The sequence below is a fragment of the Solanum tuberosum genome, unplaced genomic scaffold (genome assembly GCF_000226075.1).
Source record: "Solanum tuberosum cultivar DM 1-3 516 R44 unplaced genomic scaffold, SolTub_3.0 scf00754, whole genome shotgun sequence".
Taxonomy (NCBI): Eukaryota; Viridiplantae; Streptophyta; class Magnoliopsida; order Solanales; family Solanaceae; genus Solanum; species Solanum tuberosum.
In genome coordinates this window covers 32131-52669 of record NW_006239665.1, presented here as the reverse complement: position 1 = coordinate 52669, position 20539 = coordinate 32131, and the positions used below count along the sequence as shown (strand labels likewise).

Below are 20539 nucleotides of genomic sequence, written 5' to 3'. Positions count from 1 at the left end.
ATAGGGAAAATTGTATGAAATAGCAAACTATTAATTCAAATTAAATGTTATAGCCATAATTTATTTTATTTGTAATTCGCAGCAAACATCATATTTTTTTGCCATCTGATTCGGTATACAATTAGTCATTTTATACATTTCAGTATAAAATGTGTTTGTGTTTGTATAAAGAGAGAGAAACGTGTATATACAAATACAAATACATATTTTTTCGTCCTATACACTTATAATTATACAAATACAGTTCTTATTATACAAATTACAATGTATAAATGAATTTATACAAAACTGAACAATTTGTATAAAATTGAATGTATCTAGTGAATTATACAAATCAAAAGCTCCATAACAAACATAAAATTTGTTATGGAGCGCAATTATGCAAACTATAGCTATAACAATACAAATATGATTTTTATGTTTGATATATGTGAAAGTTGCTCAAATTTATATGATGTTTGATTTGTAATTTAGAATTTATATATTTAATATATGTATTAGTTATGAGGAAAATATATGTATTGTTTTATGCAGAATAAAAGCTTAAATAATTAATATCTCCATAAAATAATACGTAGATTTATTCATGCGTATGACTAAACCTTACATTACTACTATTTCCACAACTCTAACTAGCTATCAAACGACCTTTTAGAGTTCGATTGATAATCGGTTATATAAATAAGTTGTTTCTTAACTACTTGCCAAATGGCCTCTTAGAGTTGGTTTGTTTTTTGGGGACTAAATTTGGAAATATAATAAATATCTCCACCAAAAGTATCACTGGTTTTGATATTTTTAGTTGTAATGGTGAAATGATGTTACATATAACATATCGGGAGATTTAGTTTTGTAGTTTTTTTATAAAATTATCCATAGCTTTATGTTATGTGTGAAATTTCACTAGGTAAGCTGATGTTGTTGTCAATTTTTATGAGAGATTTTCATTTTAATAAATAAGAGATCTGAAAATGACATTGTTTTCTTTAATCTTATAAACCATCATTAAAAAAATCATTTTTCGCAATCATATCATCTAACATAATATGAAATATCGGTTTCTTTTTGTTATTATTACTATAGTGAATATTGTACCAGAGGAAGTTTGTGTGGTCCAACTATAGCGTTTGGCACAATTATAATTTTATGATTAGTAATTTTGATCTAAACACTGAAAATGACATATGCCTTTTTCAAATAATTTTTCGATTTATCTAATTTGAATCAAAGATATATTTTATATTTCGTTTTAATCCAACAAATTAAATATTTTTATCTAGCCATAAAATATAAGTATATATTAAATAATCTTGTTATTATTAATTCCAACAGTATGATTCATTATAATTTATATCATTGATATCAGGATAAATTATTCGTCAGCAATATAATCCCTTATCCTTTTCATAAGTTCATAGAGTTTTTCCTCTTTTCATAAATTATCCTCTTTCTAATTTTGTCGTATGTTTTACTAATAGTTTATTGATATATTTATCGTTAGCAAATTATCTTGAATTTATCTTTATAATTAACCAAGCTTCAACATAAAATGAATGATCCCATGTGTTTAAATTCTTTGAGAAAATTAATGCTCAACTTTGCCCCTATATTTTGTATTTAAGTTTACTTTTAGTTTTAGGATAGAACTTCATTACGTGTCAAGGAAAAAAATAAGCCTATTTCTTAATGGAGGAGTAATTATTTTATTAGAATAAAAGTCAATAGATTGCAAAGTTACTCAACTTCAAAATTTGATTATTTTTTTCCTTCAATCAATAATTTTACTGTACAAATAATTAAAAATGTTTTTGTTCTTTGCTTCGTGTAATAGAATGTTAATCAAAGAAACAATGTATTAGTTCTTGAAAGTTTATTGCACTAATATTATTTACACGGACTAGCCACTTTTCAGCCTTACAACTAAAATATAGTCATTATAATGTTGAGTTGAAATGGCATATGATAATATAAAAAAAAAAAAAAAAATTGTGAAAATTTTATATTTCTGGTGACTATATTTCAACTATATGAACTAAAAAGTGATTATTTGTGAATTTTATTCGAACATATTTTGACCTATTTTCTCTGTATTTTATATCACTTTCTCTTATTTCCTAATTTGGTTTTTTTTTTTTTAATCTTTGTTGTGTTGCTATTCTTCAAGATTTTTTTCTGGTCACGTATGGACACATCAATTTTCCTTTTTAGAAAAGTTAACACGGAATAATACATAAAAGGGAAAAAAAAAGAGTGAATTGCAAATTTGCAACTAACTCCCTAAATTTTGGAGATTACCTAGGGATGGCAATTGGGGAGGGGCAGGGCAGGGCAGGGCAAGAGAAGCCTTGACCAGCTAATCCCGTTTAGTATTTATTTGTATTCCTCACGCCAAACGATCCCTAAATAGTTCATATCTTTTAGTAAAAAGAAAAAAAGATAATATTTCATATAGTTATTCAATTATGGTTAGTTCTTATGGAAAGTCACTCAACTATGGTAATTCTCTTGAAAAGTTAGTCAATTTTATTTTATAACTCAAAAAGTCACTTAGTTATAATAGTTTTCTTAAAAAGCCATTCAATTTTTTAATATACCACAAAAATCACTCAACTATTAATATTTCACCTAAAAAATTTCTCAACTTATTTAAATAATTTTTTCATACTTAGAAAGTCACCCGACCTAAAAAAAAGAAGAAGAAGGGAGTAATGCCTTTTAATTCAATGAAAATATTGGTTGATAGCATTACCACTCAATAACAAGATATCTATATGAAAGTTGACGTATGAAAGAGTGCCTCATAGCAATGGTAAATTATTTTTGTATAACTTATAGGCCACGTGTTGTAGTCGTGAAATCAACAACTTTTGTGTTATGAAATAAGTTGCTTATATTATACTCTTTGAAGTAAAGGAAGACGAAGTTTGGATTTAAATTTTATATTTGTAAATATATGATAAATACTTTATACATTATTTTTGTTATAAAAAAATGATTAATATAGTAATTTTGTTCCCGCAAATTGCAAGAATACTATCAACAGATCTCGTAAGATTTTCAAGAAATTCTTTGATTTCTTCATGAAACATGATTAAACTAAGTGAATAATATAAATGTTGTATTGCTAAGAATTAGAGTGCCTTTATAAATAGATCAAATGAATTATTTGTATGTTATTTATCTTACATTCTCATGATTGTGAGAATGTAATAATCTCATGATTGTCTAATACCTTTAGCCAAACGCATAATAAAATAGTGCTACATTTTTACCGTATACCTCACATCAAACGACTCCTTAGGGTTCCACCTAAAATTATATTAGCAGATAGTAGATTTTTTTTTCTCTAAGACGATCTAAAAAATAAATGTTCAATTAAATTGTCTTTTTTTTAATGATCTGCTAATATAATTTTAGGTGAAACCCTAAGGAGTCGTTTGGTGTGAGGTATACGGTAAAAATGTAGCACTATTTTATTATGTGTTTGGTTAAAGGTATTAGACAATCATGAGAATGTAAGATAAATAACATGTAAATAATTCATTTCTTCTATTTATAAAGGCACTCTGATTCTTAGTAATACAACATTTATATTATTCACTTAGTTTTCACTTAGGTCATTCTTTTTCAAATAAACTCAAAAGATAAATAGGTTATTCTTTTTTAACAAGAGAAAGTATTTTTTTTTAAACAAGTAAATTTGTTTAGGCTTTCAAAGAGCATTAATCATAGGAATAAAATGGAAAAACATTAATTAATTATGTCTTGATTTATTTTGTGGACAAGTAATTTTGAAATATATGATCTTATTTAGAAAAAGTTTAATTTAATCATATCTTGATTTAATAAGTGGACTGGTAATTTGGAATATGTGATCTTAGTTTGAAAAAAGTTTTAATTAATCATATCTTGATTTAATTAAATGGACACGTAAGTTGAAATATTAAATTGTTCAATTAATATAGGATGAAGAAAATATTATTTTAAGTGCTAAAAAGGAAAAAAATTTAAGAATCATTTAAGAAAACAACACTTCATCACCCCTATAAAGTCATTCCATTTCAACAACATCAATACATAAGCATTAGTATTTTTTTAAGCTTACTTTTTGGGGGAAAAAAAATGAGATCTATGAATATTGTTGATTCATGGGGTCAAGCTTGTTTAGTTATCAATCAATCTTTACCCTATAAATCCTTAAATGGAATGATGAAAATCAATCTGAAAAATCGAAGAATTTTGAAACAAACTTTATCCTATAGACCATTTTCATCTGTAACTGTTTCAGCTATTGCTACCACTAGAGAAGATGAGAAAGTTGTTAAGGAAGAAGAAGAAGAAGAAGGAGCAAAAATGGAGAATGAATTTAATTTCAAGGTTTACGTAGCTGAAAAGGCGATTTCAGTAAATAAAGCTTTGGATGAGGCTATAATAGTAAAAGACCCACCTATGATCCATGAAGCAATGCGTTATTCGCTTCTCGCCGGCGGGAAGAGAGTCCGGCCGATGCTCTGTATCGCCGCCTGTGACCTTGTTGGGGGAAACCAGGGGAATGCTATGGCGGCTGCTTGTGCTATTGAGATGATACATACTATGTCTCTCATTCATGACGATTTGCCCTGTATGGATGACGACGATCTCCGCCGTGGGAAGCCGACGAATCATAAAGTGTATGGTGAGGATGTGGCGGTCCTCGCCGGAGATGCGCTCCTTGCTTTCGCATTCGAGTACCTCGCTACCGCTACAATCGAAGTTTCTCCGTCGAGGATCCTCGTTGCTGTTGCCGAATTGGCGAAATCTGTTGGAACTGAAGGGTTAGTAGCTGGACAAGTAGCGGATTTAGCTTGTACTGGTAACCCTAATGTGGGATTAGAAATGCTCGAATTTATTCACATACACAAAACGGCAGCGTTGCTGGAAGCTTCCGTTGTAATCGGAGCAATCCTCGGCGGCGGAGCAGATGAAGAAGTGGACAAGTTAAGGAGATTTGCCCGATGCATCGGTTTATTGTTTCAGGTAGTTGATGATATCCTTGACGTGACAAAGTCGTCGGAGGAGCTTGGAAAAACCGCCGGAAAAGATTTGGCGGTGGATAAAACGACATATCCAAAGCTGCTGGGATTGGAAAAGGCTAAGGAATTTGCGGCGGAGCTCAACGGCGAAGCTAAACAACAGCTGGCGGCGTTTGATTCACACAAAGCTGCTCCATTGATTGCTTTAGCTGATTACATCGCTTATCGTCAAAATTAGGATTTTCTTTTTGTGGAAATTTTTTAGTTTTATGAAGTAATTGAATGAATGTAGTTCTTCATCATGTGATTTGAATCTTGATTTATCAAGTGAAAATGAAGGTGATTTATTATATTATTAATAAATAAAGTCGATTTTGAGTCGTGAAATCAGTTACTAATATTTATGTTGAAGTATGTTTACATTACATTCATTCATTTATTAGTAATACTTTAGTTATTGTATTTTTTACTTTAAATGTGAAGATGTTTTGGGCAATATGTATTAGTTAGGAAGGAACATGTTGCTCATTTATAAGTAGCAATTGAACGACTTCTGAGTTTGAATCTTCTCTAAACTCAACTTGAACGTGAAATGCTTTGGACAACAGAGTAGACTACTTTTTTTAATTATATAATTGTGTTTGGATATTGCATAACCAATTAATTAAGATTGTTTTGTGTTTTATTAGAATTAGTTGAAATTTATATTGGGAAATGTTTGTGTTTTCTACGTTACTTCCTTTGTTGTAAGTTGTTTGTGTTTTACTAGAATTAGCTAACATTTATAGTGGAAAATGTTTGTGTTTTCTACGTTACCTAATTCTTTTGTTCTAATTATTTGTTATGTGTTCCTTTTTCATCTATTTTAAAAAGAAAGTTTTTTTTCTGTTTTAGCAACACTTTACTGATGTTTATGTTGAAGTATTGTTTACGTTACATTCATACACGTATTAGTAATGCATGATTTAATTACTTATATATTAGTTATTATATTTTCTACCTTGAAGATACTTAGGCAACACGTACGTATTAGTTAGGAAGGAACATGTTGCTCCTTCCTGATTTCTTCCTAACTAGCAATCGAACAACTTCTGAATTTGATTGTTCTCTAAACTTAGTATAAACATGAAATGCTTTGGACAACAAATAAAACTATCTTTTTATAATTGTGTTTGGATACAGCTTAAATCAATCAAGATTGTTTAATATTTTATTAGAATCAATTTATTTTCTACCTTACTTCCTTTGTTTTAATTTTGTTTATCTTATATTCTTTTTTCGTCTATTTTTTTTTTTTTACTTTAGCAACTCTTTATTTTCAACTACTATTGATGAACCACATAAGGATAAAGGTGATTAGATGCGTGCTCTATTCAATTTTGGTTCCTCGTAGAAAATGAAACACCACCATTGGCTGTCTGTACAAAACAAGTAAAAAATTAATTGAAATGGAATTTGAATCACATGCAATACCAATAACAATGAGGATGTGGTGGGTTGAATGACATTGGTGGAGGCACATGAATGGATAAGATCCTTCCACTCGGCTTTTTAAAATGAGATTATTTCTTTATATTTTGATATTTTTAAGGAAAAGTTTTCGTTTTATCGAATTCCTCCACTTTTAACTATCATATCGATTTTGAGCTAGTGATAATCAAAAAAAAAACAAAAGGTACAAAAGATATTTTTGAACTATGCGCAGATTATTAGTTTCATCATCAAATTATTGACAGACTCAAAAATATTTTTCTACTTGACTAACTAAACTCTGATCTGCCACATAACATAGAAAGTGGTCTCAAACTTTTTACGAGCATGATGCTTTTAATAAAAAGACAAGGGAAGTGTTGAAAACCACTCCTAAACTTGACGAGAATTTAGAAGTGTATTTCACTCATATTACAAGATCGGCGTGTATTTAAATTCAGTTAGTCAAGTAAATAGGTGTTCTTAAGGTTGTTAATAGTTCAAGGATGAAACTAATAATTCACGCCGAGTTTAGAATACTCTGAAAAAAATTATGTTAAAAAGTGTTTATCCCTTAAATGAATTTAACATAGTGCAAATTTGAATTGATAGAAACTTTATGAAAATATCGAACCTCGTATGTTAAACACGAGAAGAATAAAATGTAGGAAAAATAGGATGAAATAGCAAACTATGAATTCAAATTAAATGTTATAGTCATAGTTTCTTTTATTTGTAATTCACAACAAACATTCCATGTTTTTTGCCATCCTATTTGTATACCGAAATATACAAATGCAGGACCCATTTGTATATTGAAATATATAAATAGACCAAAATACATATTTTTTATGTATACCGAAATACAATATATAATATGATTTTTATGTTTGCTAAACCTTAAATTACTCTAAAATATATGCTTTTCAAAAAAATAACGCCGCTGCCGGGGATCGAACCCGGGTCACCCGCGTGACAGGCGGGAATACTTACCACTATACTACAACGACCTGGTTGTTATACTTGTCCAGCTATATATATTTGTCCCACTTTTAAAGAGAACTACTCATTATTTTCAAGCATTTTTACCAACTTACTTTTAATCAAAGAACAGTTAATTATAACTAAACAAGGGTAATTTTGAAAGAATAAGATCAATTCTTTCTTGAAATTCTAAAATACCATTCATTTTAAAATAAAATGAAAAAAAGCTAAAACGACAGTTAGGTATTTTTAAACGGATGAAGTGTATGAAATTGTACGAGTGTTATCTTATCTGAAATCCAAACGACATAATGGATATGACACAAACTTTTCCCATCTAATGGATAGATTTTTTTGGTCCCAAAGTATGATGTATCCTCGCAAGAAGCTGCTAAAGTCAGACAGACACATAAATACAAACTTAGGAATGACAATTGGCAGGCCCAGGGGCGGATTTAGCCCAGAAACTCAATAACTTTTGCACGGATCTTATACTTCAATTGAAAAAATCCATTAGATATATAAGAAATACGACGTGAGAATCCATTAAAAGAGTGTTATTGGTTCAGTGACACAGAAAATGAACCTTTTAAGTGCAAACTTGTGAAATCTGAATAATTGAATCTAAAATCTTCAGGTGCTTAAAACTCGCGTGTGTAAAACACCTTAAAAATTTTCATTCTTATACTTAAATGATTTTGCCAGTGTAAGCAAATTTCTTCACATCTAACAATCGAAGATATATTTTTATACATAAATGTATAACAACATTTTGAGAGAATTTGAGTTGCTAGTCCAAAATACTGTGGTGAATGTTGTTGCCTGCCTTTGAAATAGTGAGATAAATCATAAATGATTCAACGTCGCAGTAAGTGACACCAGAGTCCTGACCTTTCCAGTAGTTGGTTCAAAGTCATTAACAATAACATCGACAATGAGATTTAAACTTTGTCCCAAGTCCCTCCTGAACAGAGATAAAACATGGATCAAAGGAAATCAGAAATACGCACAATACATCAATCAATCAACATAATTGAGCACAATTCTGCAGAAATAATCAAGTTGCAAAGATGGATAACGCAAAGTCGCACAGTGTTCCATTTCATGACACATGATGCCCAAACCCCAAGATATGATACAGAGATGTCAAGGCTAATAGTGGTGGAGGTTCTATCATGCTTTCCCAAAAATTTAATTTCCACACACTACCAACCAAAATGCATGCCATATTCAATAATGAGATATACAGAAACTATGACAATTGCATTCCAAATGGGTATTGAGTTACTTGCACACGATTGGGTTACAATCTTTGTGACGCCCAACGATGCATTTTGAGTTTTAAAGCACGACTAATCTGAAAAGATTTTAACAGAGAGAAGATTCACATATCTTAAACACTAGTGTGCACTTAAACGGTCTTCAAACTGCAATTTGTGAACCTTTTTTTCTTAACAAGTGTGGTGTCCAGGCCTGCTTGCACGTAGCTAGACTAATTCCAAAGAATACCACTCACCTCCCACCAGTGATAAGTACGTGGTAACTCTGTCCAAGGCTAGGACTGATGGGAAGAAATCACCTAGTGTTTTTGACTCTATTAGGATTTGAACATGAGACCTCATGGTTCTCAAACCTACTTCCTTGACCACTAGGCCACACCCTTTGGTGCACTGCAACTTGTGAACTAGAGCATGAAAAACTTCGAACAACTTCAGTTTTTCAAAGATTAAAAAAAAAATAGATTTAGGTTTCAACTTTTTAAAATCAGAGGAACTTGGCAACTCTGGTTACTATTGCAGAGGCTCAGCCATGAACCAGTTTTTGCTCTCAATCTCCAAAACTTCTTTTTACAGTAGAAATTGAAACAAAAACAGAGATTTCTAGGTTACCAAGAAGCATTCAAGGGACTCAAAAAGTTGTTGACTTGAAAATATGTACTCCATCTTTCGTAGAGTTTCATCATAGTGGTTGCAACCAGACCTCTGCAATTTTGGGGTATCAAACAATTATACTTGGGAAAAAGATTGTTTCTAGAGAAGAAAGTTCAAATGAAATTATACCAGACAAAAGTCATTTGTACTTCTTTTAGCATGCCTAAACTGCCATACTAAAGGCAAAGAGACATTCAGGAAGTGGATACCACACCCCAACCCAGAAACACGAAGAAGGAAAAAATATCAAAAACCATCACATTCAAAAGTAAAGAGAAAAAACATTCATAGGCTGAATTTAAATAATAAGCCAATCCACGCACCAAAATGTCAGATGATATTGCAAGCCACCAGGAACTTCCTTGAAGTCTATACTCTCTGCCTGCAAGCAATCACACTGGTAAGACCCGCTCAATGTGATGGTCCATCCGCATAGCTTATGAACCATACATAAGAAAATAACACATGAAGCTTCATCTAACAAAAACACTATTACGGAGAAAAGTGATTTGGCAAAATGATAGAAGTACAACAATCACATCTCTTCATCTTTTGCTGATATTTAAACAGGAAGGATAAAACCACATACAAAGGGAAATCGTCAGGACGCCATGTCGTTTGGACTGAAACTTCCCAGTAAGAGGCGTTTTTATCAGGATACATCAATTTTCCATTGTCTTACTAACAAAATATCTCGAATCCTGAAAATGAAGAGGTTCATTCCCCCAAGAAGTCCAGCCAGCTATCATTTCTCTAGCGAATAGTTCAACGCAACGAGCAGGCATAGACCCCGGCACATAATCTAGCAGCAGCTCTAATCCATGTGGATAAGAGAAAAATTATAAGACAACAATTCTTACGGTAAATAGTAGAAAATATCAATAATGTGTCATCCCTAGCTCTGCCCTCTATCCCAACCCAGAAAAGTAAAAACCAACTGAAAAGGGGGAAAAAGGGAAAAACGACATTATTCGAAAGGGGGGAAAATCAAAGGAGGACCAGAAGGGGTTGCAGCTTTGATATATTACAGGTTACCTCCAATGGGGGGTTTCCTTGAATAATCACCAGGAACACTAATGAACACTCGATTATCTGGTATAGGATTCAATCTTGTTGAATTCCCAGAATGTGTATCCTGCAAAGACATGTCAAAGTGAAGAAAAGAGTAAGCTTTAACAAAGGCAACTTCAAGACATGGGGCAAGCTAACCTTTCCATCACAGTAACCTAGGAGAAGACATTCATATGGTCGGTGATGAAAGAGATCCAATTCACCAGTCAACATTCCATTAGCCTTGACCTGTAACAAAAATCAACATAGATACCTAAGCGCATACTTTTAAGACAATATACACTATTTATCAGTGTTTTTGAAATTCCTCATCCCTCTCCCTACCCGTCTCCTCTCTCAGATAGAAGGTAGCTTAAAGATAACCTCAGAGTTGTGGACAAACATGATACCTTCAACCAGTAAAAGCTAGCAGCATATGTTACTCCCCATTTGGGAAATAAATCATTTTCCACAAAATCTCGCAACTTCTCCCTGTTGGTAACCCACAACGCAACAAGTGCTCCAGAGGTATGACAAAGTTGCTTGACGGGGAGAGATAAGAAGTATCGGTTTGGCAACGTTGGGTACCTGCAACCACATTTAGTTGCATATTGAATAGAACTATAGAAATCTACAACACAGACCTTCAAGCCTAATAGTTTCAGCTTCTAATATATTAGTCAGACAAATATTGACCCAATCTAATCAATCAGAGGAAATCACTTACAATATATTTGTTCAACTACCCTCCTAAGTCCATCTACTGCCTACCCCACCCCCAAAATTCAAAGAGAAACGTTTCCCTGTACTCTGTAGGGTGTACAGGGCATGAATTGTTCCTCAACTGACAGTCTTTGGAAAAAAAAAAACTTTGCAGAAGTGGAACCCCAGAAAATAAATGCTAGGCAAGGCTAGCTAAAAATCTAGAAACAAGAGAGACAAATCAGAGATAGGATTAACACACACCTCACTTTCTGACGAGCACTGCCATTTTCCCAAGGGGGGTCTATAACTATGAGATTGAAGCCACAATCAGAACCAGCTGAAAAAGAAAACACCAAATCAGAGTTTAAGCAGATGGCTCCCATATTCTAACTTATGCACGAACCATGAAACTACGTAATAAGTTTGGCAGGAAATGAGGATTTCTGCCTTTAAAATGGATACTTCCCAAGACATTGCAGATCCAATGGAATTTAATAAGCATTTTCTCTGGACAGCAGATCCCCGCTCAAACACAGAGACAAAAGGATCATAGCTCATTACCTGGGATTAAGCTGTCAATCTGCTGCATATCAGACTTCAAGACACAAGACCAATAAAATGCAAAAGTCAGATTTGAAATTCCATGCAGATAAATTAGATTTAAAGAAAACAAAACCAGAAAAAGAAAAGAACAGATAGCCGTTAGTAAACCCAAATGATTCTGGTCTCTGGATTTCAAATTTCATGAGAGAAAATAAAAGAGCCTTTCACAGAAACGAAAATATCAAATTTCATTTGCATGAACCAACAATATAAAGTAAATAATGAAACAACTAAAGAAGCATCTGCTTTGTATCATACCATATAAAAACAACTCCTTTTGGGAATAATATACTTGTGATTAAAAAGCTCAGCCTCTATATCATAGCTTCCCTCATTGGCAACAAGATTATTAAATGCAGGGGTCACTTTTTGTTCAATACTCTGAGCAAGCGGAAAACCTGAAAACCACACAGAAGACAGTTAGAAAACATAACCAGCCCAGGACTATGAGAAATAAGCTAACAATTTACTGAGATTTTATTGAAATGGATAAAAAGTAAGCCTTGGCACAACAGTGACTTGTTCCTTGATGACCAGTAGGTCACGGACTCAAAGTGCGGCAACAGTCTCTTTTGCAGACATGCAAGGGGAAAACTGCATACAGTATTCCCGCTCTCACTATCCCCACAGTGGTCAGAGAGCATTCGGGCTAAGTTTCTTTTTTTTTTAACTGAAATGAACTGTAAGTTTCTTGTAAAAGTAAAGCAAACCTCCATTTTGCAAAGTTTTATCATCTTGCTGATAATTGAGAACAATCTCACACAAAGGAGCTTGCCAAACACCTCCGAGCTCCATAAAGGAAAGTTCACTACTTTCCTGCGATAACTCCTTACATTCCCCCACAGAACATACATCATTCCTCAAATTTCTCAAAACTTTCAAAAGATCAGTAGCTTCGAGCAGAGCTTCATGCGCTTTCAACAAGAATGGCTTCACCTCCTTCAATACAATTAAATGTCACACTTAATGCACAGAAAATAAGCTGCTCTAAATTGAATACAGCAGGTAAACTTTTCTGAAAATGAAACTTTTATTCCTTGACCAGGGAGTAATGCGAGCTGTGTTTTCAGTAGTTTTCCTCCTCACCATTAACTAGAAACTTTTATATGTCAAATTTAAGAGTTAATTTGTCAAAAACACACTTGAATTATCACATTTTTGCGAGCTATCAGTTATTCACTTTTTCTACCTAAGTAACATCAACTATTTATCAAAACACACCTTAGCTAGCAATTGTTCCCTTTTTCTACCTGCAATATCACCATCCTTCATGTAGGAAAAGGAACAACTTATATTTGAGGTTATTTCGATAAACATTGTGATATTTTAGATAGAAAACTCACACACATGATAGTTCATATATGAAACTTGAAAAAACATGAAATTTAATGGTACCTGGTGACGACGATCGGCGATTTGTTCGCGCTCGTTGAGAGATTGAATCTTCTTCTTCCTCTTACGTTTTCCTTTTCTAGAATCTTCGGAAGCTTTTGGAGATTGTGCTGAGTTCAAGGAATCAAAGAAGCGAGAGTAATACGTAGAAGGCGAAACCCTAAACCGGGTATAAGAATGGTTGAGGATTCGAACCGGGTCGATGAAGAAGGCATTTGAGTTCAGCTCAGAAACTCCTGATTCCATCAACTGATTCTCTTCCATCTTCAGAATTGGGGAATTGTTCTGCTTTCCGGTTCATCGGACAAATATCGGCGGGAAGGGGGAAGGGGGAAGCGCGAAAGTTTGTTTATTTGCATTTTGGTACCCATATATTCTTAGATGTACGTTAAAGTCCCTAAAAATGTTTTCTTTTCACCTCCCGACCCTACTTCTTATTTATTTATTTATTTATTTATTTTCTTCCAGTAATTAATACTAATACTAATAGAAGATCAATACAAAAATTGAAAATTAGATATGAATATGAATTACATCCTAGTTTTTTTTTTTATAGAGATTTTTTGTTTTTTCATATAAGAGAGATTTATCAATTTTCTCGATAAATAATAAAAGAGAGAGACTAAATTTGGTTTCAAGAAATGGACATGGACATATTTTTCTTTTTTAATTAATTAAATATATTATTTGAGTCAGAGTAATATAGATTCAAATTTTATCTCTCTCACTTGTTTGTTGTGATTTTAGAGAAGAGAAAAAAAGTATTTGTTAACGCAGGTAGACTAATTGAGTGAAGAACTTTTTTTTATAGTGTCGTGAAGCGAAGCAAAATTATATAAGAAAATTCTCAATCCCAACTAGCTTCAATTTAGTTAAATAGATTAAACAGTGATATTGATCGTTTATCAATTCATGATCGCTGACCAATCTACTAACGGCTAACCTATCGAATATTGATTAAGGCTATTTTCAATCTCTTTCTTAGTCATTTATCAATTCAATATTGGTAATAAACTTCCTTTTCAATTGGTCAATTTCTTAATTCGAAGAAAATTAAGAAAAAGGAAAACGATGGTCATTTCATGCATTCTAATCTCTTTTTGATCATTAGTCCGTCCATTTCATGAAAGAAAAAATAAATCTTTCTATACACTCTCTTTGACCATTAGTTCTTTTGTCTCATTTTATGTGACACTTATATTTAATCTGTCCTAATAAGAATAATATTTTATTATAGTTAAAACTAATTTAATTTGACAAAATTTCTTTTATCCTTGATAAAACGATTTAAGTCAATTGATATTACATAAACTAAAACTGGTAAAATATTTCTTTTTGGATCATTAATATTAGTATTATTTCGTTATTCCATTGGTCAAACAACACTATACAAAAGAATAAGACATGTAACCGAATTGACAAACTTTTTTCTACTTTATTTCTTTTGCCTTTTGAAGTAATTACTAATACCAAAGTATAATCATATTTTTGTTTGACGATTAGGAGTCCGTTATGTTACATCAAAGTACATAAAATAATAATGGACCAAACATCATTGAAAAAAAAAACATATTACGTAGGGACATGTGGATAATATGAAGGCATTTAGAGATCAACATGAGTTGTGGTGCACTGGTGAAAGTGTTTTACCCTTAACCAAAGGTTTCGGATTCGAGTTCTGACTATGGAGAAAATCTTGTTGAGAGCGTCACCCTCAATGGGACCTGCAGTGCACGATCCCGATTTGATCGGAATTCTAATGTGGGCTCCGGACACCGGGTGAAAAAGAAAAAAAAAAGGCATTTAGAGGTCTTACTTTTGTGTGAGTTGTTTGGTTCATAAGATAAGGTTGGATATTTCATAATTAAATTTGAGATTGAATTTATAAAATTTTATACTTGGTTCATAGAACAAGGTGGAATATCAAATCTAACTAAGTGTTATTTTATTTTACCTTTCAAATAGAATAAATTAGTCAAATGATTATAATAATGAAATATATTAGTCCATAAATGAAACTAACAATGTTTGATATGTTGTAAAAGCATAAATAGTCTTAGAACAAAATTTTAGTTTCACTTTATCTCTTTTTGATTACTAATCGTGGTATAACTTAAACGACAACGTTAGAACTCAAGACTATAATAATAGTATCATGATTAATTATTCCTACATAAAACAATGAAAATGACAAGTCTATTCATGAGATTCTTCAAACTTTTTTTCTACTAAATAAAGTGAAAAGTAGTTTTATAAATAAACAACCTTTTTTAAAAATTATGTAAGACATGTCTTTTTTAAAACAACAAATTAAATTGTTGATTAAAATTAATTAATTTTAGCATAACCAATCTTTGAACTAGAAAATCCCTTAGTGGTTTTCTTCTTGTGCATGTATATGACTCATTGACAAATGACATATAACATTAGAGCAAAAATTGAGTGATTGGGAAAGGCAATAAGACCACATGGTCAATTTATGAAAAACAACTATCCCAAATTTTCAAAATTGTATCTTTTTTTATATATTATGACAACGTTAGAGCTCAGTACTATATTATGCATGTCAAATCATATAATAATAGTATCAGGATTAATTATTCCTACATAAAACAATGAAAATGACAAGAATATTCATGAGATTCTTCAAACTTTTTTTCTACTAATAAGTAAAGTGGAAAGTATTTTTTATAAATAAACAACATTTTAGAAATTATATTAGACATGTCTTTTTTAAAACGACAAATTAAATCGTCAATTAAAATTAATAAATGTTAGCATAACCAATCTTCGAACTAGAAAATCCCTTAGTGGTTTTCTTCTTGTGCATGTATATGACTCATTGACAAATGACATATAACATTAGAGCAAAAATTGAGTGATTAAGAAATGTGATAAGACCACATGGCCAATTCATGAAAAACAACTATCCCAAATTTTCAAAATTGAATCTTTTTTATATATTATTAATTAATAATTGGATGGCATTTAGAGCTCTTACTTTTGTGTTAAATTGAATTTTTTTAATATATTATTAATTAATAATTGGAAGGCATTTAGAGGTCTTACTTTTGTGTTGGTTGTTTGGTTCATAGATAATGGTTGGATATTCTATAATTAATTTAAGAATGAATTCATAATACTCTATTTGATTCCTAGGATAAGGTGAGATATTAAATCTGAGCAAGTGTTATTTTATTTTACCTTTCAAACGAAATAAATTAGTCTAACGGTTATAATCACAAAATATTTTAGTTCGTAAATCAAAGTGATCTAATGTTTAGTATATTGGCATAAGTAGTCTTGGGACAAACATTTGGTTCACTTTTATCCCCTTTTTATTACTAAAATTGTGGTATAACTTAAATGACAACGTCAAGATTATATTATGCTTGTTAGGCCATAGAATAATAGTATTGAGATTAATTATTCTTACCCAAAATAATGAAAATTACAATAAAACTATCCCTAGGATCTTTCAAAACTCTTTTTTCTACTAAATAAAATAGAAAGTATTTTTATAAATAAACAACCTCTTAAATATTATACAATACATCTCTTGTTCATGACATGTACTAAATCATTAATCATAACTTCTCTCGACTCATTGACATTATAGCAAAATTTGAGTGATTGAGAAAGGTAATAAGCCCACATGGTCAATTCAAAAACAACTATCCCACATTTTCAAAATTGGATCTTTTATTAATAATGAATCACCAACTTTTTTTTTGTTCAATTGGTGTCAAGAAGCAATGAACTATCCAATAATTTATTTATGGATGATATAGACCAATAGATAGTTACTTTTAGTACACAAGTGATTTATTGGTTGTGTTGTGTCATTTTGTTACGCAAAACTCTTTTTGGTTGTGTTACATCATAGTTTTATCTTTTGTATAGAGATTTTTTATTTTTTCATATAAGAGAATTGAAAATAGTACGAGAGATTTATCAATTTTCTCGATAAATTACAAAAGGAGAAGGACTAAACTTGATTTCAAGAAATAGAGAATGACGTATTTTTCTTTTATGATTAATCAAATATACTACTCGTTTTGGAATAACATAGATTCAAATTTTATCTCTCTCACTTGTTTGTTGTGATTTTAGACAAGAGAAAAGGTATTTGTTAACATAGGAAGGCTAATTGGGTGAAGATTTTTCTTTTTATGGTGTCGTGAAGTGAAGTGAAATGGACCAAATAATTATATTGATCGTTTATCAACTCATGATCGTAGATCAATCTACTAATTTATCGAATATAAATTAAGGTTGTTTTCAATCTCTTTCTTAGTCATTTATCAATTCAATATAGGTAACAAACTTTCTTTTCAATTGGTCAATTTCTTAATTCGAAGAAAATAAAGAAAAAGGAAAACGATGGTCATTTCCTTCATCTAAATCTTCTCTATACTCTTTATTATTAGTTTTTCCTTCTCATTTTATGTAATCTAACAAGAATAATAGTTTATTATAATTAAAACTAACTCTAGTTTTAAATATTTTTTTTATCTTTAATGAAATGATTTAAGTCAATCGATATCACATAAATTAAGATAGATATAAAAATTCTTTTTGGACCATTGTTATTATTATTTCGTTATTCCATTGGTCAAACAACACTATACAAAAGAATAAGACATGTAACCGAATGACAAACTTTTTTCTACTTTATTTCTTTTGCCTTTTGAAGTAATTACTAAATAACAAAGTATAATCATATTTTTGTTTGACGATTAGGAGTCCGTCATGTTACATCAAAGTACCTAAAATAATAATGGACCAAACATCAAGGTATTAAAAAAAACATATTATGTAGGGACATGTAGATAATAGAAAAGCATTTAGAGGTCTTACTTTAGTTTTGTGTTGGTTGTTTGGTGCATAAGATAAAAGGTTGGATATTTATAATTAAATGTGAGACTGAATTCATAATACTTTATTAGGTTCATAGGATATGTAAGATGCCAAATCTAACTAAGTGTTATTTTATTTTGCCTTTCAAATGGAATAAATTAGTCTAAGGATTATAATCACAAAATATACTAGTCCGTGAATGAAACGAATCAATGTTTGATATGCAGTAAAAGCATAAATAGCTTAGAACAAAATTTTAGTTTCACTTTATCTCTTTTTGATTACTAATTGTGGTATAACTTAAATGACAACGTTAGAGCTCAGTACTATATTATGCATGTCAAATCATATAATAATAGTATCAGGATTAATTATTCCTACATAAAACAATGAAAATGACAAGAATATTCATGAGATTCTTCAAACTTTTTTTCTACTAATAAGTAAAGTGGAAAGTATTTTTTATAAATAAACAACATTTTAGAAATTATATTAGACATGTCTTTTTTAAAACGACAAATTAAATCGTCAATTAAAATTAATAAATGTTAGCATAACCAATCTTCGAACTAGAAAATCCCTTAGTGGTTTTCTTCTTGTGCGTGTATATGACTCATTGACAAATGACACATAACATTAGAGCAAAAATTGAGTGATTAAGAAATGTGATAAGACCACATGGCCAATTCATGAAAAACAACTATCCCAAATTTTCAAAATTGAATCTTTTTTATATATTATTAATTAATAATTGGATGGCATTTAGAGCTCTTACTTTTGTGTTAAATTGAATTTTTTTAATATATTATTAATTAATAATTGGAAGGCATTTAGAGGTCTTACTTTTGTGTTAAATTGAATCTTTTTTATATATTATTAATTAATAATTGGAAGGCATTTAGAGGTCTTACTTTTGTGTTGGTTGTTTGGTTCATAGATAATGGTTGGATATTCTATAATTAATTTAAGAATGAATTCATAATACTCTATTTGATTCCTATGATAAGGTGAGATATTAAATCTGAGCAAGTGTTATTTTATTTTACCTTTCAAACGAAATAAATTAGTCTAACGGTTATAATCACGAAACATCTTAATTCGTAAATCAAAGTGATTTAATGTTTAGTATATTGGCATAAGTAGTCTTGGGACAAACATTTGGTTCACTTTTATCCCCTTTTTATTACTAAAATTGTGGTATAGCTTAAATGACAACGTCGGGATTATATTACGCTTGTCAAATCATAGAATAATAGTATTGAGATTAATTATTTTTACCCAAAATAATAAAAATTATAATAAAACTATCCCTAGGATCCTTCAAAACTCTTTTTTCTACTAAATAAAATAGAAAGTATTTTTATAAATAAACAACCTCTTAAATATTATACAATACATCTCTTGTTCATGACATATACTAAATCATTAATCATAACTTATCTTGACTCATTGACATTATAGTAAAAATTGAGTGATTGAGAAAGGTGATAAACCCACATGGTCAATTCAAAAACAACTATCCCACATTTTCAAAATTGGATCTTTTATTAATAATGAATCACCAACTTTTTTCCTTTTTTGGTGTCAAGAAGCAATGAACTAGCCAATAATTTATTTATGGATGATATAGACCAATATATAGTTACTTTTGGTACACAAGTGATTTTATTGGTTGTGTTGTGTCATTTTGTTATGCAAAACTCTTTTTGTTATTACTATTTTTTCGTGTAAATAAGTTAAAGTTTCTTCCTTTCCCCATCCCAACCCCCACCCCACCAAACCCCTTTTTTTCACTTTGAAAAATTGATAAGCCTTTAGCACCGTCAATTACATCTTTTTTGGCAGTATCTAGACAAGTGGACGTATAGACATAAAATTTGTGAAATTTTTAAAATAATATTTTTAAATTAACATTATATTTAAACATAAGTGCAAATTAAAATTATTTATAAATTTTTATGAGTAATTTTATATGAAAATAATGTACTTATTCATCGCCAGAGAGGGGACAAACATCTAATCACAGCTACCAAACAAAAATTAGATGATTTTGACATGAGTTTCCGTTTTATCTTCACCTACTTTCTAATTTTTTTTCTCTTAAATTTCTTCAAATAAGTGTGGATCCATAATTATATAAATCCACTTCCTTGAAAAGTGGTAGGGAACATATTTTAAGTATTAAAAAAGTATCAAAATATCGTTTCAAATTATAGTATTTGGAATATTTTAGAGTGAACAATGATTTTCACTAATCTTTTTTATTTCAAGTGAAGCTCATATTCAAACAATTTAACCTTTCAAATAATGAGTTTACTATTTCACTCTGTTTGGATCATTGTTATCTGTTGTTTCATAATGTATTGTATTGTATTGTACTCTATTGTATTGTACTGTATGGTAGATACAATGTTTGGCTAGACTGTATTGTTTGTTGATGTTTAATAACATTTTTATTGTTTGGTTTGACTGTATTGTAATTTATAAATTTACTAAAATATCCTTAATTATTCTAGGGTAAGAGGTTTGACT

The 20539-nt window shown here is 30.5% G+C and overlaps 2 protein-coding genes and 1 non-coding gene across 3 annotated transcripts; 1 reads left to right on the top strand and 2 right to left on the bottom strand.

Moving 5' to 3' along the window:
* The first annotated feature begins 4064 nt into the window (after positions 1 to 4064).
* LOC102589012 (geranylgeranyl pyrophosphate synthase, chloroplastic-like) lies at positions 4065 to 5383 on the top strand. The gene has a single exon (XM_006367237.2). It carries the CDS (start codon positions 4123 to 4125, stop codon positions 5248 to 5250), a length of 1128 nt encoding a protein of 375 aa, XP_006367299.1. The 5' UTR covers positions 4065 to 4122; the 3' UTR covers positions 5251 to 5383.
* A 2037-nt stretch (positions 5384 to 7420) lies between these two features.
* TRNAD-GUC (transfer RNA aspartic acid (anticodon GUC)) lies at positions 7421 to 7492 on the bottom strand. The gene has a single exon. It is a non-coding gene; the product is annotated as a tRNA-Asp (tRNA).
* A 629-nt stretch (positions 7493 to 8121) lies between these two features.
* LOC102588464 (methyltransferase-like protein 2) lies at positions 8122 to 13566 on the bottom strand. Its single transcript, XM_006367235.2, has 11 exons — positions 13151 to 13566; positions 12466 to 12694; positions 12014 to 12153; positions 11714 to 11747; positions 11414 to 11489; positions 10858 to 11035; positions 10607 to 10696; positions 10433 to 10532; positions 9987 to 10211; positions 9721 to 9779; positions 8122 to 8430 (listed from the first exon to the last, which is right to left on the bottom strand). Exons 1-9 carry the CDS (start codon positions 13409 to 13411, stop codon positions 10060 to 10062), a joined length of 1260 nt encoding a protein of 419 aa, XP_006367297.1. The 5' UTR covers positions 13412 to 13566; the 3' UTR covers positions 8122 to 8430; positions 9721 to 9779; positions 9987 to 10059.
* Between the last annotated feature and the right edge of the window lie 6973 nt (positions 13567 to 20539).